This window comes from Magallana gigas, chromosome 6, assembly GCF_963853765.1.
Source record: "Magallana gigas chromosome 6, xbMagGiga1.1, whole genome shotgun sequence".
In the NCBI taxonomy this organism is placed as follows: domain Eukaryota; kingdom Metazoa; phylum Mollusca; class Bivalvia; order Ostreida; family Ostreidae; genus Magallana; species Magallana gigas.
This window is the reverse complement of record NC_088858.1, coordinates 10,617,260-10,641,202: the sequence shown is the minus strand read 5'-3', so window position 1 is coordinate 10,641,202 and position 23,943 is coordinate 10,617,260. Positions and strand designations below refer to the sequence as shown.

At 35.4% G+C, this 23,943-nt stretch overlaps 2 protein-coding genes across 14 annotated transcripts in view; both read right to left on the bottom strand.

The window, feature by feature from the left end:
- Window positions 1-159: 159 nt before the first annotated feature.
- Window positions 160-20,806, bottom strand: LOC105336776 (serine-rich adhesin for platelets). Of its 4 annotated transcripts, XM_066088148.1 has the most exons (10): window positions 20,037-20,806; window positions 18,390-18,451; window positions 16,772-17,782; window positions 7,933-10,244; window positions 7,250-7,383; window positions 6,338-7,156; window positions 4,812-5,758; window positions 2,567-3,260; window positions 1,958-2,158; window positions 160-1,713 (listed from the first exon to the last, which is right to left on the bottom strand). In XM_066088148.1, exons 2-10 carry the CDS (start codon window positions 18,399-18,401, stop codon window positions 1,541-1,543), a joined length of 6,303 nt encoding a protein of 2,100 aa, XP_065944220.1. In that variant the 5' UTR covers window positions 18,402-18,451; window positions 20,037-20,806; the 3' UTR covers window positions 160-1,540. The 4 variants fall into 4 exon arrangements, with proteins under 4 accessions (XP_065944220.1, XP_065944216.1, XP_065944218.1 ...); XM_066088144.1 differs by having other exon boundaries at window positions 4,812-7,156; XM_066088146.1 differs by lacking the exon at window positions 20,037-20,806 and adding an exon at window positions 19,782-19,837 and having other exon boundaries at window positions 4,812-7,156.
- A 424-nt stretch (window positions 20,807-21,230) lies between these two features.
- The window catches only part of LOC117688959 (PDZ domain-containing protein 2), a 28,777-nt gene continuing 26,064 nt past the window's right edge, over window positions 21,231-23,943 (bottom strand). For 9 of the 10 annotated variants that reach the window (XM_066088150.1, XM_066088149.1, XM_066088153.1 and 6 more), the window contains one exon: window positions 21,231-22,144. Coding sequence is in view for 8 of the 10 variants with exons in the window: in XM_066088149.1 (XP_065944221.1) it covers window positions 22,061-22,144 (84 nt within the window). In the remaining 2 variants the exon portion in view is untranslated. Of the gene's footprint in view, window positions 22,145-22,175; window positions 23,514-23,943 lie in introns of those variants that run through there. The other variant, XM_066088151.1, reaches the window with a different exon arrangement.

Genomic DNA, 23,943 nt, shown 5'->3' with positions numbered 1-23,943 from the left:
CTTTCTGGGGCACAAATCCTTTGCATTCAATTGAAGGGTAACCTGACTTTGTAAATTTTAAAGAAATATATCCCTACCTATAAGCACAGCTAGTATAATGTGCCTTATAGTGGTAATAACACAATTCCCTTTTCTGTTAGTGATGAAGTCAAGAGTTCATACTGTTAGGTAAATACTTTATTTCATATATGTAGAAAATATTGCTTCATTCAAACATATTGCAAATAGATATAAGTCTAGATAATTATACAGAACACCAAGCTTACTGGAACATTGATCAAAGTTGGGCATAAAGGAAATAATCAGAAACATTTCTTTAACAATTTACAAGCTGTTCTTATTTTTTAAAAAACATATATATGAAACTTGTTCTGAGGGAAGGACACAAAAACTGGGAATATCTTGGAATGTGTTTGATCGCTTTATCATCTGAAGTGAGTACAACTCATTGAGAGGCAGCAGGAGAGATGAAGACTGTCCAGTTGAACACATGATATACTTCTCTATCTACTTTGTGTGCATTATACTTGATAACACTGTGATCAGTACGTAATGGCTTATATAGAAACACATGGGGTATTTGAAAAGAGTGGAAATATTGTGAGGTACACCTGAGACGGTTATATACAATTGTGAACAAACTTAACAACATACAGCACTGTGCTTCAATAACAGGAACATCCAGTGCCATAACAAGTCAAAATACACATGATAAAACACAGTGTCGCTACATACTGTAATATCTTTAACGAAATATATCAATTAACATAAATTGGAGACCAATTTCAGATACATTTGTGCCATGAATACTGAATTGTGTGCTATATGCTTGTTTAACTGACGAGACTAATTTCCTTTCTCGGTGTAAAATTGGAGACATGCGCTTTTTATCACAGGAATTCTCCGAGACAAGATCAACATGTACCGGTTCATGGCTACCATTATATAGAACAGTAGAAGAGACCTTATTTGTAAATCATAGTTGACATATTACCTGCAAAATATTTTCAAAATCTAGGAATGTTTATCAACATACATTATTTGTATTAAACTGTTATAGGAATATACCGGTACACTTTTTAACTGTGAGGGAATATAATAGAACTATTAATATTTTTATTTTTCATTGTGCAAGTGATGGGTTCAACAACCTTGAAGGATAATAATGACCTTGGCCTTCAGGCTTGGTGAATATTATTCCTCCTAGGTAGTTCACATCATATTCACCTCAGAAAAGTACATAATTGTAAAAAAAGAAATATATAAATTATCAATAAAAATTGTTTCCCATGAAATTCTTGCACAAATCTGACAGTTCTCTGTAAGGTTAATTATTTGAAACTTTAGAACAAGAGACATGATTGTGCTGTATAAACAAAATATGGAGATTGATTCAGCTAGTCAAGTTATGGATCCAGGTCCAAGCTCTCTTAAAACCTCTCTCACAATGCATGTGGTTTATAAAAAAATATAATTTGATTTTGCTAATGACTGAACAACTATTGGTACAACAGGTTTAACCCAAGTGAGCCAATTTCGATCACTCGTTGCTTTTTTGGACTTTCCGGCGAATCAGTAAATGAACTGGTCCCTCATCCAGGAACTTTAGGTGAGTCCAGGCTTCGGAATGTCGCATTTCCGTGACATCCTGATTGTTGACCGTCAAAATCTCGTCCTTGACCTTCAGCATGCCACATTTCTCTGCTGGGCCACCTAAGATAAACACATTTATTTATCGATTCTGTCTTTTGCAAATACTTTATCTGAGTAACTTTATCTAATTTAAAAGCTGAAATTATTAATGCTAATCAATGCTTTAATAAATTTCCTTTACATTTTTCATTATTGACTAAGTATTTTGATATGTTTTATTTAAAAATACAATGCAGCTATTTGGATTTTTTTTTTTCTTAGGTTGATCAAATTACCAAAATTACAACATGGCCATGGCCTTTACCTTTAAAGATCCTCTTTATGGTGAGAGGTTGGTCTCCTTTGGCCGAGGCTTTTCCTCCCTCTATCAGGAACCCTAACCCAGTCACACCTTTGTTCATTATAACTTCAAATGTTTCTTTTTCTGCATTGTCGTCATCAGTATCATCGGAAAGAGCTGTAGACAGAAGCCCAAGGCTATCGAGGGGAGAGATAGGCGAAGACACTGTGTAAAGAAAAAACATGGACATTAATAAATAGATATAATGTTAATACACTTGTACTAGTAAACTCCATATGTAATCTACTTGACTGAATAATATCAACAAATCAAACTCTAAAAACTACCATATGTTTGTATATAGTCTCAATTTGACTATCCATTGAAATTAACATAAAGCCCTGGCAAATATTAGAGTGTTACCACATAAACTTATCTTTATATAAATAAAACATTATCTTAATTCTAATTCATTCCTTATTTTCACCATTGAATTAACATCTAAAACCACGTTATATAGATAATTATTAAAATTTGTTGTTTTTGAGATAGAAACTAAAGAACAATTGACTTAATAGAGTAAAGATGGGTTAAACTTTATAACCTGGTAGCTACACATTTGTTTTAACTAACCTTGATTATGATCCCCATTAGACAATGGCTGCTTCTCTTCAATATCCACCTTGGGTCTCTCCTTGGCATCAGAGTCTTCAATGTTTGACAGGGTACCTAGAGCACTTGGACTGTCCACCCCCGAGTCCTGAGTATCCACCCCTGAGTCCTGAGTGTCCACCCCTGAGTCTTGAGAGCCCTGAGGGCTTGACACTTCAGCTAGGTCTGGAATGGTGACACTAATGGAATCTGGGGTGAGGGTACTTTCATGCTTTTCAAGTTCATTAGAATTTACACTATTTTCTGGACCATTCACAGTGAAATCTGTCTCGTTGGCTTTAATATCACTGTCCACATTTTCAATAGGTCTCTCCACTTTCAACTCAACATTTTCATTGTCATTGACAACACCATCAAAGTCACTGCATGCTTCGTCTTCCACCACATTGGGTCCCGGCTCTTCAGAGGGTACATCAGGGGGTGCTGAGACAGGCAGGGTTGGGGGAGGAGCTAGAGGGGTAGGGGGAGGGGCCTCATTATCCTCCTCTAACCTGGTGAGTACAATGACATGGCCAGAGGAAGAGTCCTCCATTTCATTCATCACAGCCTCCGGGGAAAGAGACGATGCCGAAACACCGTCCACAGAAACAAATTTGTCTCCTAACTGAATGTGACCTTCCCTCTCTGCTAGGCTACCCTCCATCACTCCTGAAACCTAAAAAGGAATGTTTGTGAGGTTTAAAATAAAATCATTTCACTTCAATGTTGTTATTCCGACAATTAAAGCTTCTTAATTACCTCCCTTCTTTACATTCTAGATATGTTTAAGGCATCAAGGTTTAATTTGCTAGTCATATTCAACATGTAAATTTTACTTTCTTTGATGTTAGATACAAATGCTCTATTTTTCTTTTTCTTACTCTATTATATAAAAGAAAGAAAGGAAGAATGAATCAAGTTTGCCACATAATAAGAAAGAACTGATATAAGTTCTTGATGAATGATAGTTGCAATCAATCTTTTTGAAAATAAAATCAGTATTATCAGTGCCATGAATGAACAATAAATCATATCAAAAATAAGACTTATATGGAATAATAAACTTCATGTTTACCTGAATGTATTAAATAAAAAATATTAATGAAAATCCAATCAGAGAAAAACTCCTTTACCAAGGGGCTGACCTGAGAATTTTGACAATTTCAAATCAAGATTGATAGTGTCTTAAAATTCCATACAGTACATCCAAAGTCCACAGTAAATGACCAGACTGGGCAATAAAAGTGGCATTAGTCAATACGGTTCAACACCTGATGAATATCTCTGATCACGGCCCCAGGGGACTCGGATCTACTCTGTTAGTAATGTGGAATGCCTTTATATAACATTACGTACGTAGCAAAGAAGATTTTATGGTTTGACGAGTTTGCTACTGTAGAAAAACAGAAATGTCATTTAATACCTCAAAAATTCAAAGAATGCTTAACAACAGTATTAAGCAACACAAATGCTTTCGATGGAAAATATCATGATTGCTACAATTTACTAGATAGATTCGTGAAATGTTCTCTTTAAAGTTTTCCACACAAAGATTTTTGTTAGTTGGGTGTCATGAGGCTGTGCTTTTGTATTGAGAACAAGCCTGATCGTTTTAAGAGATAACCCTAAAACTCAAATAAAACTGAATTAAATGGAGCATGAAGTAAAGAAAAAAGTTGTAGAAAGGGTTGTTTATCAGAATTTCAATCAGTGTTGCTAACACTAATAAAAATTAGATAAATTTACATCATAGTTTCATGTACATTAAAAACATTCTAGCAAGAAATGAAAAGGTCACGTACAGCAAGAAAGAAGTTCATTACTTGAGAGAAAGACAATTTGTCTAACCTAAAAAAAAAAAAATCAGGTGTGGGGTGAGGATAGCCACTGAACCATCCAGTTTGCAAGACCAATCCCGTCCGTATGACCAAACATGACCAAGTACACATTGCATACATGTATGCATAAGAGATATACATGTATAAACCTTAACCCCTTCCATAGCATATATGCACTTCTATGCGTCTTGCATAAAAACGGGTATAGTGTAAACAAAGTCTCATATCTCTATCAAAATTATCAGAAATGCTTAAAATTGTTGCCATGGAAGGGGTTAAGAGTCTCACTACATGTATATACACACTTGGATGAATGACCAGAAAACCATGATTGATGGATTAATGTCAATAATATTCTGGCCAATTGCATAAAGACATCAAATACTTACTATTAAAGGCCCATTCTCCACAGATGAGAGTCGCACCCCAAGTCCCTCCCTTAAGGAACTGCTATTCATTGCCACAATAACAAGCCTGGCATCCAACCCGTATCCATAGGAATCTAAATCCTCATTGGCCTGGTTTATCAAAGTTTCCAGATCCAGTGGTGCCACAGCTTTAAGAGTGGAATTGATAGCACTGATATTCACAGCATCGGAACTGAACTGTTGTTCTCCTGCACAAAAGACCCACTGTCTCCTGCTTTGAGTTGTACAATTATCCATAGAAGTCAATTTGTTTTGAGAAAAACCACCCCCTAGAAAGTCTATAGGCATTGAATCACAGGTGTCCACACTGTTTTCATTTAAGATAATTTCGATATTTTCCAAATCTTCCTGAGAATCTCCAATGACAGCCTCACTATTTACACATTCACTCACAATGTCCATGTCTTCACTTGGTTGTTCTGTACACGATTTTGGTTCCTGAATTAAGAGAGCATTAACATTATTTCCTTCTGAAGCTACAGTATTCACATTTACCTCATCCACAGCCATGCTATCTGGATTGGGTGAATCCAACACAACATCATTACATGCAACAGAAGCATCAAGGGATACAGACATGCATTCAACAACCTGTTCACCATGGTTTGTATTAGTAAGTAAGTCATTGGATGTATTTGCAGATGTTTTAGTAGTGTATGTAAAGCTAGCATTGTCAGCACCATCTTCTATTGTCTTAAGCATGTCTTTAGCAATGTTTTCAGCTACAACATTTTGATTCTGTGAGTATAAGTCAGGTGTGGAGGCCTCCTTTTCAGAAGAGTCCAGTTTTTGTAAGAAAGCACGTAAGCTCTTTGTTTCCATTACCACTGTGGGGTGTTTGTCATGCTCTGCTGATATTTCATCTACCATCTTACCTTCTTCATTGTCCACCACGATGTCCTCGGCTTCTGAAGTTTTAAATGCATCAATCCCTTTTTGAATAGCATTTTTAACTATTTCTTCCACAAATTTAGAAAATAATTCACTATCAGTGTCATCTAAAGCCAAAGATTCTGGTTTATCATCTTCATCAACATTTGAATTACTGTCATCTACATTTGTTTGCATATCATTTTGTGTGAAGCTATCAGTAAGTGCAACATTGATTTTATTCAGTGCTTCTGTGCTGTGCACAATATCAACATCAGTGCTCTGTGCTTTGTCTGTGACATCAACAAGAATTGTGTCTTCAGTGATAGTGCTGTTTGGTTGAACACTGCTGGAATCACTGGCTTGATCAGTGTTAACAACAAAGGGAGAGGTGCTCGTTTCTGTGGAGTCTTTCTCAGAATTTTGCAATGATTGTTCGGAGGTGGATCCCCTTGGGCGAGGCACAGGTTTTGGTCGAACTTCTTCTGGAGAGACTTTGACTTCAATCTCTACCTCCAAGGACGCGGGGGTGATGTCAGGTGAGTGCTGGGAGGTGGTGACTGGACTTTTAGGTGAGGGTAAAGGTGAGACATTATCGTGCTGATCACCTTCCTTACCTTTTGTCCTGTTACCAGGATGTGTAGCTCCAAATGAAAACTTATCTTCACTCTTTCGTCGAGGACTCAATGCAGAGTTCAGACTCACAGGAGAGATTTTGGTGGAAACTTCTTCATATGCATAAGGTGAGTATGAAATATCCTTCGATTTTGGTGATGTGGTTTTTGTTGAGGGCACTGCAGGACTGGCTGAGGACACATAGTCAACATGTCCTTTAGGAATCATCTTTGGCTCTGGAACATTCTTTTCCTTTGGCTTTCCAATTGAATGCCTTGAATTAGCATTCATTTTGTTAAAATCCACAGAAGCAAAGACCACAGTATCAATTGGTTCTTTTTCTTCCTTATCATGAACTGTTTTTCTGGCAGAGGACACATAGTCTGCTTTCCTTGGCTGTATATGAGGCTTGCTCTCAACTGTTTGGGGTTCCTTCTTCCCAAAGGAGTGGGACCTTCCCACTGCAGAGCTGACATATCCCCCTCCTCCCCAGTGAGAGCCAGGCTTGCTTTGCTCAGGCACCATGGAATGTTTGGGCTTGGGGGCCACTGGAGGGGGTGTCTTCTTGGTCTCTGGTGAGTGCTGGTCATGGTTGATGGTCACCTTTACTTCTGGTTCTTCCCCAGGTGTCTTGGAGGTTGGTGTAGATGGCTGCTTGGGGGATGATGGAGTCAGTGGAGATGCCACTGGTTGCCTTGGAGACATGGCAGGAGACATGGAGGATGTCTTTGACATTGTCCGAGGAGAAGACAGCGGGGAGTGCTTGGATTGGGTAGACTCACTACTGCCAAAACTAAGATTGGTCGGTCTAGCTGCTCCATCTGTAAAATTTCATACAGGGAGCATTTAAAACACTGAAATATGTTTCAATCAATTTTTAGATAAAAACATTATTTAAACTTAATATTATGTACCTGAGGGGGGAGGTTTGACAGATACTAGGATTTTGGCAATGCCCCTGGGGAGAAGTCTGAGTATTTGTTGAATCTTGCTGTCAGGCAGTCCAGTCAGCTCTGTATTATTTATCGACAGCAAATAGTCACGAACTCTGCAAAAATGTATATATAAGATTACCCATTTCAGCAAAGAATTTTCCAGATCTAATTATGCTTTACTGAACAGAATTTTATTAAAATTCAGAATTTTAGGTTTTTATCAAGAGATCTTATTATGAGAACTAATTGCTTCATAGGCAAACTTAAAAAATTGTACTTTTGTCATTCACAAAATGACATATTAAAAGATTTACAGACTCAAGAATAAAGACATTCATTGATATTAATGTCTGTCATTTGTATGAAACAGAAAGAAAAACTTGACATAAGGCATAGCAAATTAATTTTTTGACATATAGACAGCAAATCAATTACTGTTAAATTCAACCAAAACAATCAAGATGGAGACCGGATTACAGCGAACTCGGTGTCAACAGCTGTCAATTATCAATTAATTCAAAAGCATTGTTAAGTGGCTCAGTCAATATGTTCAACATGTTGTATGTCTGTTTACACTGGCGGAGCTTAAACATTGACACAGGATATTAAAGTATTACAATAAAACGTTTTATACTTTGATTTGAAACAAATTTGAGTTTTACCTAATATTGCCATCCTTGGCAATGGGTCCACTAGACTGAATCTCATCCACTTTGACAAATCCTTCTGGTGTAGTACTCACTTTCATCCCTACACCCAGGATTCCCTTTAGTACGCTGACTAAAAATGGCTCCTCCTCCGAGCGGGTGCTCTTTGTAGAAGTGGAGGTCCCATGGATTGTGGAGAGGAGTGAGTGACGACCGGTGGACAACGAGGTGGAGAGACCCCCGGGCCTACCCATAGAAAACGTCTTGGAAGTTACAGCAATGGGTTTGATGGAGGACAGAGGCTTCAGCGTTGCCGAGGAAGGGTTTTGTGACCTTATGGTACTCAGAAGGCTGGTTGGTTTTGTGATTCCTATGGATGATTTGAATGGGGATGGTGGAGAAACCTCTGCAGGTTTGGAAGAAGGAACACTTTCTTCTGTTGCTTTACTTGCTACTGAGGAAGATGGAGGCACATCTTTTAAATCTGTAGCTAATGTAGATGAGACATTTTCTTTTTCGTTAGTCTTGACCTGCACTTTAGTACTATTAACTGTAACAGTCTGTGGGGGTAATGTAGTGTCAGTTGCTTTAATTTCTTCAGAAGAACTAGAGCCAAGTTTTGGAGATTTATCATCCAAAATATCAAGCTTTTTATCTACATTTTTGGACTTGGTATCCACATATTCAGGTATTGCATTCATATTTTCAGCATCCAAAGAAACAGGAGCTTCCACTTTTATAATATTTTTGTGAATACCTTGTTCTTTTGCTTCAGGTTTCTCTTCCTCCCTGACAACTTTAGTCTCATCAATTTTATCATTATCAGCTTTGTTTGAGTTCTCTTGCTTTGGTGCAGAGTTCAAAACATTGATCACACTCTTTAGATTTTTTTTCTCAGCATTATTTTCACTAGCTGTATCCTTGCTTTTGCTGGTAGATTTTGACCACATATTTGTGATGACAGCAAGTTTTGCTACATTCTTCACCTGGTCTCTCTTCACATGCACTGGAACTATTTCTTCCTCCACCTCACCTCCTAATTTCTTAAGAAAACTTTCATTTCCTGCTTGCCTCTCTTTGAACTCCATGCTGACCATTTCTTCCTCCACAGCTGGCTCTTCGGGCGTGGCTGAGCTTGATGGAACTGGACTATGTTGAACATTGATAATGGTTGGTTTGACTCTGGGTTGGGGTACTGGTTTTGGTTGTAGCTCCTCATATTTTTTCTCCTCTAATTTTATGGTAGCAGATGGTTGAATTCTCCTGCGCTCTTCAATTGAGGGAACTATATGCTCTTCCTCAATTTCCGATGAGCCAGTAGATGAAACATTGACTGTGGATTCAAATGGAATGTGCTTCTGTCTTTGCACTTTGACAGGGACAATAAAGTCATCATCTTCATTGGAATGTTTGGTATCAAAATCAAGGTCTTCAGTATTGACAGGGGCAGGGGGAATGAAAGGTTCTACATCATTGTCATTATCCTCAACATTCTTACCCTGATCTTCTTCCAAGTTCATGTTGTTAATTCCCTGAAAACCATCCATCACATTTAATCCCTCCTCCCCTGGTAAGTTGCCATCAAAATCAGTAAGAGAATTGTTCAAGGAGCCATTTTCATGAGCATGAAATCCTGTGTCATCTGTGTCTGCTTGTGGAATGTAGTTATCATTACTTTGGACTACTGGTCTGTAGGAATTAATGATTTCATCAATATTTGTGACAGGAATTCCATTGTTTGATTGGTTAAATATTGGGCTTTGTCCCTCTGAGAACTCAGCAGGTGGGGGCACTGCAGGCCCATAGGTGGAAAACTCCATGGGTGGAGGAACAGCGTAATTCCAAGAATCCCCCCCTTCATCCATTTTGGAATTTGTTGATTTTAATTTGATGTTTCGTTTAGTCTGATCAGCGTCACTATTATCTAACTTTTCACTCGGAATGTTGGGTCTAAGGTTATGTGGCCTCAGATCTCTATCGACTCCAGTGTTATCAATGTACTGAAATTTATTGAGCACAACTTCATTATCCGAGTCGGACTCCGGTATGTCTGCTATGAAATTCTTCCTCTGTTGACTGGGCGAGTGTAAGGTCAGAGGTGAGTCCTTGCGGGAAACCTTCAGAGAAATCTCCAACTGTTCCTCATTCTCCTTGGGTCTGAGAAGTTCTAATTCTAAATCACCAGAATTGCCTTCCGATTTCAAAACTGAAAGACATTTGGACTGTGACACATTACGTAGATTAATCCCATTACAGGACACTAAGCGGTCTCCCACACGAATCTGTTGACTTCGAGCTGCAGCTCCACTGGGCAAAAGTCGCTTTATCTGAAAAAATAAAAAATCACATCAATAAATCCCAAATTCTAAGAAACATTCGTTTGTCAACTGACATACTGTTTCAATTACTTAAAAACTAAGGCACAACCAAAACTGTGAGCGGTAAAGTGAAAAATTCAACAAGAAAAGGTCATCTGCCTAACATTAGTGATGAAGTCAAAGTGCAGCACACCTTGTGTATTGAGACAGAACATCAATCAGACCAATGTTTTAAGGGCATTCATCTAGTCTTGTCAAATCAGATTACCTTAACCAACTCCAGTTGACTGTGACGTCAAGAAGGCAAAAAATTTGATAAACAAGTTCGAGAATATTTGAACATTAATGGTGTCCTAGAATTGATAATAAAAACCCTAATTAGAGAGACAAGTTTCAAGACCTGAGAAATTGGCTTTTGATTTAAGTAATTAATGCATGAATAAAAAAAACCCCAACCTTCAACAATATACCTCATGACACCCACTCAATTATTTTATATCACTAATTAACATAAATTAGATTTCAATATTCAAAAGTTTCACTAAAAGGTTTTAACAATGAAGTCACAAACACATGCAGCAATTACCTTGAAAGAACCATGTATCCTTCCCAAAGAGGTTATATCTTAATGACAACAAGAACTTAGAGGGGCACTCAAGCTAGTTTAACCTAAGCACTGTGTTTCTCACACCAAAAAAGAAGACTCGACCCCAAACTCTCATGTTTAGTTTTGTTGAATAGGTCTCACTCAAATTAGAAAAGTAAACAGAGGCTTATACGTGTAATTTTCTAAGGAGGAAATGGAATATTGTGGCGGCACTAGTCCGGAATTACCATTAAAACCACAAACAAACCCTCAATATGGAGTTACATAACTGTCAAAACAAGAAAATAGGTCAGCACTGAAAAAATCAAAGCCTTTGTTCACTGATATCTTTAATCCAGTATCAGGAACTGTCAGATCTCAAGCAAGGTTGAAGTATTCTATCCTTAATTGTCATAGTCAGAGCACCTGAGCACTAGATTCAATAAAATTGGCAAAGTTCTATACATGTACTTTATAAACTGGTTACCGGGGGTATACAATACAAGATGACAGAGTGGTCACACCTGTCTTGAGTTGTCTCCCTTGATGTCATTCACCTATACATTTGCCCATAATTTTTGTACTGTAGTTTTTTATGATAATTCATGATCATTGATGATCAACTAATTTCCTGACATTTTCAAGTTCTCTCCTAGTAATAAGTTAAAGACAATCATTTAGTTGTCAGTGTGTCCTTGGAATTATTATTGATCACCCTTGGGCATTTTTCCAGGTAAACTGCAGACGTTTTCCAAGAATATATAAATTCAAAACAATAATTGGACAATAAACATAGCAAATATTCATAAACTAAGAAATAATCTTCATAAGTTTCCTAAATGTAAAACATGTTTAAAAACATTTATACATGTATATTATTTCAATAACCGTGCAGAAACCATAAATATTCTGATTCTGTTAAGAGAACAAAAATTACTCACTTTATCTCCAGACGATACAGCGAAAAATAAATCCTTACATGTAAGAAATTCTTCAGAACATTTAATGGTCGTAACCAATTAGAGAAGCGGTAGGAAATCACTTAATCTAAATCAATATTAGGGGCTGTATAAACACTCCTTCCCTGTTATAAACAAACTGCCATGAAACTTGTCCAAGAGGCCGAGGTATTTGGTTATTACAGAACATTACACTGAGGACGGAATTACGACGGACTCCGGACGATAAACGTCGCCGCTCGGAATGACTGACCCAACCAGGTTTATAGGAGAATTCAGAGATTAAATTAAGGAGGCTCATCAAATAGACTGAACATTATACATCCCTGAACATTTTTGATTAATGCAAGGCAAGAACTAGCTTGAAAAGTTTGTTATTTATGGAAATGGTAATTTTTCCTTTTTTTATATATTAGATAGCATGGATTTTATGAATGGAATCCGATTTATTTATACTCAGTTTGTGATCATGGTATTCCAGATATAAATGTAGATTTTTTCTTCCTGAAACAATGTGAATATATTCAGAGAAACACTATTTTTAGTGCTAATGTACATGAAGCACGTGCATATCCGCCAACACGAAACTTATTTACAGAAAATACATCCTCATGAGTTAAATATTAAGGGTTTTAACATCAACACTTGATCTTTCATCGAAAATTGACATTACAGTTACATACAAGACCCATCATAATGTCTACTACCGTACTATTATAATATATACATCTCTAACTCCAAGGCACTTAATCATCATAGAATAATTCAAGCTATCACCAGATAACGGCAAAAAAGCTTTTAATTAAATCTAGCTTTTATCAATATCAAGATATAGTGAACATTTTAGTTTTTGTTCAGTTTCCAAGTATATATTTTCGCTGAGACTTCATTTTATATAAGATTTAAGTAGGAATGCATTCAGATAAGATCTTGCTATATTTCATTTTGTTGACGGACCTGAATTGCCTCATGAATTAATTTGATTAGAAATGTGCATATAATTTACATACATGATTAAGTGCGCTGTAAGCACAAATTGTGGACGTGTCAAACCAGAGTAAGCCATATATATTAAAGATTCTTAAGTAATTCTGTAGGTAGGTAACTTTAGAGAATAGATACCAGTCTGTAGACCTAATACATGTTTATAAGTAACAAAGTGTTTTAGAAATTAGAGATGCACAAAATTTTATCAATGGACTTGCAGACAAATGGTCGTGAGAGAGACCAAGTCAAAAGACAAACCTAAATATATAAATTTTAAAAACATTACAACAAGCTAAATAGGAAACTGTAACATAACTATGCATCCTGAGAAAAAATGAAGTTTTCTACCTGATTGAATACTGAAAATAATTAACATTGGCATATAGCAATGCCAGAGGAAAAGTAAACATACAATGGCTTAGTTTGGAATATACACAAGTCAATTGAATTTGGAAATTTAAAACTTTATCAAGAATAAATTCCATTTCTTGGTAAAGTATCCAAGTCTAAGAAATAGCATATTAACGCAAATGTGAACAATGTTTTTGATAAATCGCTAGTTCCTGTGTAGATACTTGAAATTGAACTTCAAAATGAAGACCACACCTAAGTGAAAGTTTTCTTTTTAATTAAAATTTTATCCAAAAAGCAGGAAAGGATTCATTTCAGGTTTCATAAATCATAGTCATGAAATAATTTTTTTTTACTGATACCATAATAACATCAAAAGATATCATATATTCACTTCTTATAACTATATTTTTACACAGCACTATAGATAAATTCTAAAGCTGAGTTTAATTATGAAAATTCCCATTGCTGAAGGAACAACAAACATAGATCAAAATGTCCTCACCTATACAAAACCCAATGATACAGAGAATCGTGGATAATTTGTTGTCGATTAGCCTAAAACTGGGTGGATTAAATTACCTGGTGGTCCTACAGGTAAATTCCAGGTAAACACATTGATAACCTTTAGTATGATACACAGCCCAGATCTATGGAATCAAATATCAAAACAGCTGTTCTCACATTTCCAGGCATCAAATTATTAGACACACTTGGAAAACTTCCCAAAAATAAATAATTCAAAAGTGAAATTCTAGACTCTCTAAGTTGTTATGACTGGAGGAAATGAAATAACATGGGTTATGATTATAATCTACAACATGCAGTATACATGTGTATTACATGAAGCAGAGGGGAGACGTAGATAACTGAGAGCTGCTCATGTATGAAGTAAAAATCAATGTAAAAAGGGGACTCAACTTACGTTCAATTGTCCTAAGAAATTAAGTAAAGACTGGGCCCCTACATCAATAACTCAATCACCATGCACTTTTCAAAATATCTTTCCCTAATCAACAATTAAATTGACTTTACGGCCCTTCAAAGAATTGTGAAAGCTGGCTGGACCCGATATAGATAATACAGTCACTTTATGGTGTAGATAAGCCCTAAAATACTTTACTGCATATGAATAACTGATTGTCATTAAGAGGACCTAAAAGCATAATGTTGTAGAACTATTAGAGTCGAGCTTGGAAGGAGGGTGGGGGGGGGGGGGGGGGTATGGACATTATAGCCCATAAGTAGTACATGTATTGATATATTCAATTTCAATTTCTTTATTAACCAATTAAGGGCCCTCAAGGGGCAACATGAAGACTGTTGACATACAACATCCAATGAACATAAAACATTCAATAAACATATACAAGAGGGAAAGAGCTGGATGATTGATATATGTTCTTACATAATGTCATTTCCATGTAACATCCAAGTGTCACAGAATAAGTCCTCCTTTTGCAAAAATCAAAGGAAGTAGCATGACAAAAATCTGAGGATTTTGGCAAGTTGTTACAGTATATGAGAATATATGGCAAGACACAATTAAGATATAATATACATGTACATGTCCTCAATACAGGTTTTTGACAAACTTGTCATGCAAGTAAAACTATTCAACCATTACATATTTTTTCTCCCCACTATTTGTATATACACAAAGCTACACAAAAACCATGTCCTTCAAAAAAGGGAATTCATAAGAAAATTAAAATATTGAATTAATGGTATTTGTTATGCAAACGATAGCCTACATGTATATGTAATACATCAGATGTCAGAAATATGCTAAACATTGAAATTGAAACCTGTCCTACCTTTCCAATCACACATCCAGTGAACAGAGACTAAACTCTTTTCAGTATACCTATGTAGCCGACTGACAGGAACACACCTTTCTCACCTGTTCACAAAATTGATTATCTAGAATTCCAACAGGTGAATTTTTCACCTGATAAAAACTCTGCTTGCCCCAGAACTAAGAAAAAACACAGGATCCACCCTTTAGAAAGCTAGCAGTATCTTTTGAAGGTGACAAATTTCACTTTTTCTGCTTGAGTGCGGGGTCTCCCCTACTTTGTAAGGCCCCACATATCCTGTGTAAGCCTGCAATGATTGAGAACTCGTAACTGGAATTTAAAAACGGCTTAATTTTTTCTCATAATACAACAATGGCCCGACTGAGTGAATGGAATCAACTGTGCGATAGCCTTTGATAGACAACATCAGATTTTTTGCCGGAGGAAGATTTATTTCAAATACTTGTGTATGATATGGATTAAAAAATCATTTTCTAAAATTGTGTATTCATTAGTGTTAAGTGCAATTTAAAGATGTTTTAAAAAAATACTACAAATTAAAAAGGAAATGATACAAACATTTTAAATTGATAAAAGCTTTTAATTCTATCATTCGTGCAAGATACACACTCTCCCAAAAGAGATATTACCTTAAAACAATGATTTCTGCTACACAGCTTACCTTTATATAGATTTAGGAAAATTTCCTCTTGTGCAAATTAAAGAATACACAATTTGACATCCCAGTTAAAAAAATGGAAAGAAACTTTGTTTGAATCCGCTCCAAACGTACAGATGTTACACATGAATGCTCTGACACTATACATATGAAAAAGGAAGACACAGAGGGCGAAAAATCAATCAAACATTGATAAATTTCACAAACAAACCCTAGTGTCTGATGTTTCAGCTGAAGTAAAAATAACAAACCTATGTCACTGGATGCTTAGAGGTGCTTCTCCACCAACTACATGTACCTGCTTAAAATTACCTACATACCACTACATAGGATCCCAGAAATGTTACAGTAGCTATAGACTGTCTATTTAAAATTTACTGTCAACGTGGGTATTTATTTTAGATCAATACTCGTATATCATATTTCAATAGACTGAGGATCGGTAAAGCAAACAATTTCTGAAGTATGTCTTCTTTTTTTTTTGTCTGGTATGTAGAGGAAGGGGAAAAGGATTGAGGCTTTTCTGCAGAGACTGTAATAGGCATCTATATGATGAAACAAAATATCTTTAACTATCGTAATCTAGTGGCAGAAGCTTATAAAATACTCTCTGTATAAGGGAAAATAACCCAATATTTATCACATGCATTGATCACCGTATTCAGATATATATACCTTAGAAATTTCTGCATACAGCACACAGGTACACTAATGTTACTATAATGTTTCTGTCTTGGGTGTGGCAAATTCAATTTTAGACCTTGTTATATATGAGTATTAGTTTACACTACAAACTTGACTTGTAAAATTTATATAGGCCATCTTTCATCAATCGAATTACTTTTTTTTTTTTATTGAATTCTTACATTGTGTAGAGAATGCTTTAAAACGTATACCTCTCTTGTAAAAATCAGATAAGAGAACTGCACACAATTGTTCACTAGCTAGAGCGCTGAGTTTTATCACTGATGTATCAGCTAAGACCTTTTTTGTGTACAACTGATCTTGCAATTTCCATGGTGTAACACAAACCTTGGTATACATATCTCATTTCAGGTCACCAACTCAACTACTTACTCCTTTCATCAACTTTGCTAAATAGATAAAATCACAATCAAAGGGAAGTAACTCCTTTTAACAGTTGAATGGTTTTTAGAACCACTGTGTACCCTTACCTGATAATACTGTCTTGTGGATCCATAGCTCGGGACAACAGATAGACCAAGACTCTCATTGGGATGTTTGTCAATTTCCACATGGATCTGAGCGAACCCTTCCAGTTTGCCATCATCTTCCTCACTCTCAGAATAACTAGATGATTCAGAATAAATCAGGGGACTCGGACTATCCCCAAAACTTCCCCTGCTGCCCAAGGACAGGGGAGGAGAGAGCTTTACAGCTGTCTTTACCTTCTTTTTCCCTCTGCGAATCTTAAGGATGACTCTGAGAGGCATTTCCCTCAGCACAGTCAAACATTCATCATGAGTCAAGATGTTTAAGTCTGTTCCATTGATTTGGAGGATTTGGTCACCCTCTTGTATTCCCTTCTTGCTGCCCGTTGCTCTGTATGCAGCTCCCCCTATTGTCACTGTTTTCACATAAACAGATCGGACTGTCTGATGTGCCGGATCACTGTCTATTCCCAGAATCATCCCGAGATTTTCACCCGGTAATCGGTGCAAAACCAGAACTTCCTCTTCGCTAGAATCGCCAGACGAGCCATCTATTTTCTGGTACCTCCCATATACACTGTGACCAGATGAACTGAGCTCAGATTCTGAGTTTGTCTCATATGAGCTTGAGGTATCAGTGAGAGCTGAACCAAGGGTACTCATCAATGAGCCCCCTATTGCACTGTCTCGAGACGATAACGAGTTTGTCCAGTTCAGATTAAACAAGTTCTCTTTCCCTGGACCAAAAGGATATTGATTTAAATTTCTTTTCTTCGGACTTTGTTCTGAGTTAAATTTATCCACACTGAAATTATCCACGTTTGGGGGATAGCCTCTCTTGTGGGGAGATCCATAAGGAGAGTTGTTTGATCTGGTGGGAGGAGAGGATGTGGAAGGTTTCTTTTCAAAAGTTTGGATGTCAAGATCCGAGAAATCTGAATCTGTTGTACTCCCCTCCATTTTGGATTTTCTCTGGATTTCTATCGGCAAAGATGCAGCCTTCACTTTTTCACCCTGAAAAAAAGAATTTGTTGACATCATTTTAAATTATCTTCAAAAACCAAAACCAAAATTAAAACTATGCTCTCAAAAAAGATAAAATCATGACATGAGACCAATTCTGTTAAGCATCTACTAGTATTCTGAATCTAAACCACCTAGACTGCACTGGTTGTCACTTTATTTTATAGTCTGCAGTAACCTATGGCCTAAAGCAATGATTCATTAATTACTATGTGCAGAAAAAGCCTGAAATTACATCACAATACCACAATGTATGTAAAAATACCTTTCAAACTCTGTCCACAGATTCCTGCATATCTAAATAGTATTTCCTTAACACAAGCCAAGACTCTCTACATTATAATTTCTCTGTGTGTGAACATTCCTTCGTATGGAGATTTTCTGAATTATTAATGAACCTGAAATTTCCTTATGCCTACCTATTTTTAGACAAAGGCTGTCCATCTTTTTGCTGCTAAAATCAATTGATAGCTAGGCATCTTGCTACCTGGCAGCATTTTTTAGATTGAAATAGGATAATGAGTTATTTCCCTTTAAACAGCATTTTGTTTGAACCATCATATTGATTGCTTTTAATTACGGTAATATGGTTTTGTACCTGATCAGTCATTCCTGTAATGGATGCTGGTTCGTCAACAGGATTATTTCTGGGTCTCAATTCTGAAAAAAGTCCAAAGTACCATAATCTTTTATATAAATATTTTGAATCTGCAAATCATTATATCCAATGTGACAATTGAGCATATGGGAACACAAGTTGACATCATACAGCTATGAATAATATCCACAGCATTAAGTTAAAAATGAAAAGAAATTCAATGATTAATTAGAAAAGGTAATAAACAACCATATTCTAAACTACTGATTTTTGACACTTGTTACATCAAACAGCAAGATAGAGATGCCATATACTTGAACAATATACAAGAAAAGTCTCCCAGCATTTGTGTAACCACCATTATGGTTAAAACATTCTTTATAAGATTATACAAAGCCTGTCTGGTAACTATGATTTGATATAAAACAGAAAGTGACAACCATAGCACTCATGACAGCCAAGTACTCTGTGACCGAATTAAAATTCAGATGTTGAATGTATCTAACAAAAATATATTTACCAGATCACACGTTTTAACCCTAACTAAGTTCAATCTTCTTACACAACTCTATCATTTCTTTAATACACACATTCCTACCTGTGACATTGTTTCATAACATCCTCGTGTGTGATGCACAGTTTAAAATATTTACAATATAGGACATTGTCTCGGCTTTCTGGTGGTAACCCTATACAGCCAGATACACGGAAGATAAAATTCCATGTCAGGAGATAAAGAGGTAATATTTACTTGGTAGTTCATAGATGGAGATATATAATAAATTATACCTCACTGATTGTTTATTTTGATGATCTGATTGATAAACCCATCCTATGTAAGTTCACATTCCGTGGGCTATTCAGGGGGAATAACCAACTCTTTGTGTTGTCATTATCTCCCTTAATTGCTTTGATTTTTATTCACATCTACTTGTTTCAATATTTTTCTTCCAAATTGTACTTCAGGTAAACAATAAATTTATAAGACTGCATGTTTAAGTTTCAGATTATTCTCCAATTTTCGGAGTAAAGATGCTTCACACTATACATATATTAGTGTTTAACAATAACAAACGAACTTAACCCATTCCCGGCACCATATAAGGTGATAATTCATATCAATCATGTTTCTTTTCACTGGACAAAAAAACATATGCTAAGGCAGTGACCCATTTAAATTCTAACTGCTGGATTTTGTATTTCTGATAAATACAAACCCATACAACATCTAAGGTTAAGGGCATATTATTTACATTGAGGATTACAGTAATTGATTCATCTGACATTACAGACCAATTTTAGAAATAAATTAAGCTGAGCCTCAAACATTACTAAAATCATTTAAAAGTCTATATATACTAACACATGTAAATAGAACATTAATGCACTCACCATTTCAGCCTTTGATTTTATTTTCATTTACAGACTGAATCTGTAATTACATACAATCCGAAGAAATAAAAAAATCTAGCACACTGGAAGCACTGCTGCGGTCACAAGCCAGTGAAAACCAAGTTTTATGCATAAAGACTAACAATTAAATTAATGTTTTGTGGCGAGGAGCGTTATTTAGCGAGAGTTATTTGGTGGTTGAATTTCGTCATATATATCATTCCTTAGGGCCCATCCAAGCAGACTTCAACTTACCTTTTCAAGACTCAGGCTATAATCTTTATTCCTGTCATTGTAGTTTTTAAAAGACTGTCGGATGCAACATTGCTCAATACACCATAATACACACAGAAATCTTGTCTTTATTACTCAATGTGTATTAGAAGTATAAATCCATGCTCCTCTGAGTTGCTGGAATGTAAACACGAGGTGTTATTTGCCCCCATTCACAATCTGCAGAAAAAACTATCACACCTGTCAGTACTTCTACTATTTTGGGGACATAAGTCAACTTTGACTACGGTCTTGCACCCCTCCTTTATTTTGTCTGGCACGGAAATTTATAGTTTGACGTCCACTGAAGTCCTTTCACACTTTAACATTCCATATTTACTTGGAAATTCAAAAGAAAGAGGCATCAAATTTTCATCAAGGAAGGTTTAAGATAAAAAGCTGTCAAATATTTCTTCAACCTTTTACACATCGCCTTTAAATTACTCTAAGTATATACATTCAACACAACGAAGATCTCCATAATTCATCTCGTTCACAGGAAACAGCCCTTCCATCCTATAAATATCTTCCCTTCAAGAACCCTTCCAGTTCTTCTTCGACTGAAGTTGACATTGCTCTGAAGGTTGATAATTGAATTAAATGCCGCCTTTGACCACTGCTGTCAAATGGTTTTATTGAATGAAGTAGCATATCATAATACTGTCATTAAACCGTTAACTCAAAATTGCCGAGGCCCAATACATCCCCAAATCGTTCTTATATCAACATAAACAGGTCCAACATTAAGTGGGCTAGTCTGAAATCAGTGACTCAGGACAATAATTGTCAAAGCAAGTAGGTGGCCAGGTATAGCATTAGACACATCTATATGTGATCTATATAGAAGCAGTGAGGCGATAAACATCAATTGTTTTTAATCGCATGCTACATTAAGGAACAGTTGAATTTTACAGATGATGGAATCCTTTAAATCCGAGACAATAAAATCTGTCAACACGTCCAACTAAAACAAGATTTAAAGACTACTGGGTCAGAGACAAATTTAAAACTTGTGTCAGTGCATTTATGACCTTATATTACGCTCTAGCCAGTCTAGGCCCAGTCAAATTTCTAATTCTGTTTTCTTGGCCATTTTCTTAAAAATGTAAGTTCATTGTGATTTACCATTGATAATTCACTGACATACATAAATTAATTTAATCAAACAGACACACATTTCAACACTTGTTAACTGTGTTTATTAATGGCCATTTGTCATGTTCACAGGAATCGAGTTCACTTCAAATCAACAACAAAAACAACTTATAACAAATATAGGTTAGATTATGACTAAAATATCCACAATAGCTACATACATCTCTGTATAAGGATGTATAAAAATAGTAAATGAGACAGTTGATTTAGACATAAGGAAGTATGAGTAGTCTCCCTTTTCATTCAGTCACTTAGCACTATCAAATAAATAAAACAAAGTTTTTAATACATGTACAGTTTTAGAGTTGAAATTTTTCATAATGCTTGTATAATAGTTTCCAAAAATTGATATTCCAAGTGTAACCAATACGTAATAATTTTACATGCAAAATAAAATCCAATTTAACATATTATGGCATAATTTTAGATAAAACAAACAAAATCAAAGCTAAGCAGAGTGAAATCTATAAACTTTTAAAAAAGGACAATGCAACAAAATGAGATTCATCCAATGTACAGTACGGTAATAATTCCATTTTATATGTTACCCTATTAGTACAGAATTTAAATTTTGATCATCACAGCGAATCTCTATCACTTATACAGATAAATAAAAGGTATATAAACAGAGGAAAAAAACAGAGGATCGTCTAGCTTCCAGAGGATAGTCTTTTTCACGTAATTGGATAAATCACTACATAACTGCAGAATCAATTTCTATTGCACCAGGGGTAGAGATTCAGGTATATCTCCCATCATGCACTGCATGTAAAAGGAAGCGATATCCATGGATAATTTAAGAGGGGGGTGGTACCCAACATCCTCAGAATGTGGAAGGACATATGTTAGAATTATACAGTACCCGCTGAGGCATTCTGGGTAGAACTTCTGTTCAACGAATCAAAAAAAGTGTTGTCTTGGTCAACAGATATTGTCTGAAAGGAGATGATGAAAGTGCATCTTTTAGAAAAAAGAAGACAATGAAATAATTAAATATTAATTCGTGACCAAAAAGTTTAATAACTTTACTTAAATTACATCAAATATATATACATGTATTCTTCTTATTTCAATTAAAAAAATAACTATAAATGCAATACCAGTATTATAAAAACATGTATACTCTATTCTTTTATTACTGTAAATTCCTAATTAAATGCAAGGAATTATTATCCGCATAAAATCGCGAGAAGCATCCTTCGCGGATTTTTAAACCTCGCCATTATTTTATGAGAGTTGAAAACTATAAGAAAGAAGGAGAAATGTTCAACCTTTCGCGATTTTATATTCTCGCGATTTGATGCAAACCAGCAGGATCGCGGAATTAAGTACTTGCGTATTATAAGGAATTTACAGTAGCATGAAAGATATATTCATCAAGTTTTGAAGATATTCATCATAACTCGATTGGTTGCATATAGTGCATTTGTTTTTTTGATAAAAAAAAAAATCACTGCAAGCTAGTATACAGTGAACAAAGTGCAAGTATTAATCAGGTTATATCTGTAAGTTATATCACTTTTTTGTAGATTTTCATCACACACAGATACAAAACACAATTTTTGACAAAAATGGATGACAACCGGTATATTGCATGCTCAAGGAATTTAAATCATTATGAGGATGTCATTTAAAAATATTGAGATGGCTGAAATGAAGCTTCAATTTCTAAATTTTCTTGACATCAGTAATTCGGGAAAGTAGTTGATCTAATTAGAAGTTGCATATGCATGGTTTACAGTTATGGCTTTCGATCAACAACATAATTCTACAAAATAAATATCTCAGGCAAGAAGCACACAAGACAGCTTTATATGTAGGCCTGGCAAGGAAAAGAGAAGCCTCATTAGCAATCACTAGTTAACCAAACCAGGCAGATCAATATACACCAAAGCAAACTAAGCACTTGCTACATAACTATCCAAAATATCAATCAGTGTAATTAAAGTGTACCCAGCATTGAACCATGCAGTAACATTACATGTGAATTCCTGTTTCCTGTTTTGTAAAGCCTATTTACTGCATTATGTAACATTTTATGTGGTGCCAAAAAATACTTTTTAAATTTAGATGTAATTATACACATCTAATATTTTATAGCGAGGCCTGAATGGCTTCGGGAATGGTTGTACAGTGAATTATTGAGTTCATTTCTGTTAAAAATACTTTCAATTTTAAATTATCTTCTTTTTACAGACTGAAGTTTTCTTCAAATACATGTATCTCTCAGATGCACAGTAGAACTCGGTTATATTGAAGTCCTAGGGAGCAATGGACTCAATAAATCTGTAATTTTCCCTGTATCTGTATAACAAATTCATTATAATCAGTATTGTAAATTTGCAATATACACGTTTTCTTCATCCAGACCACAATTTTGAAATGAAAATACATTCTTTTGAAACCTATAATAATCAGACTGTAAATTAAAAAAATTATGTGGAATAAATTCATTTAAACTATTTTGTCAAATGGTAGTGCAAACTTTTTAAACTTGAAATTTGTTATAAAAGTCTTATATTTTGTCATTTTTCACCTCTGTAGGAATCAAAATCGGATATATCCATACATTCGTTATATCATAATTCGTTATATAACCAAACAAGAGGCCCATGGGCCACATCGCTCAAGTGAGCAAATAATTTTGCAAGGTTTTGTTAAAAAAAAAATTCCAGGAACTCCACAAAGCTTGGCCATATCTGATATTTAGCAATATTTGTGTTTGTATTAAACA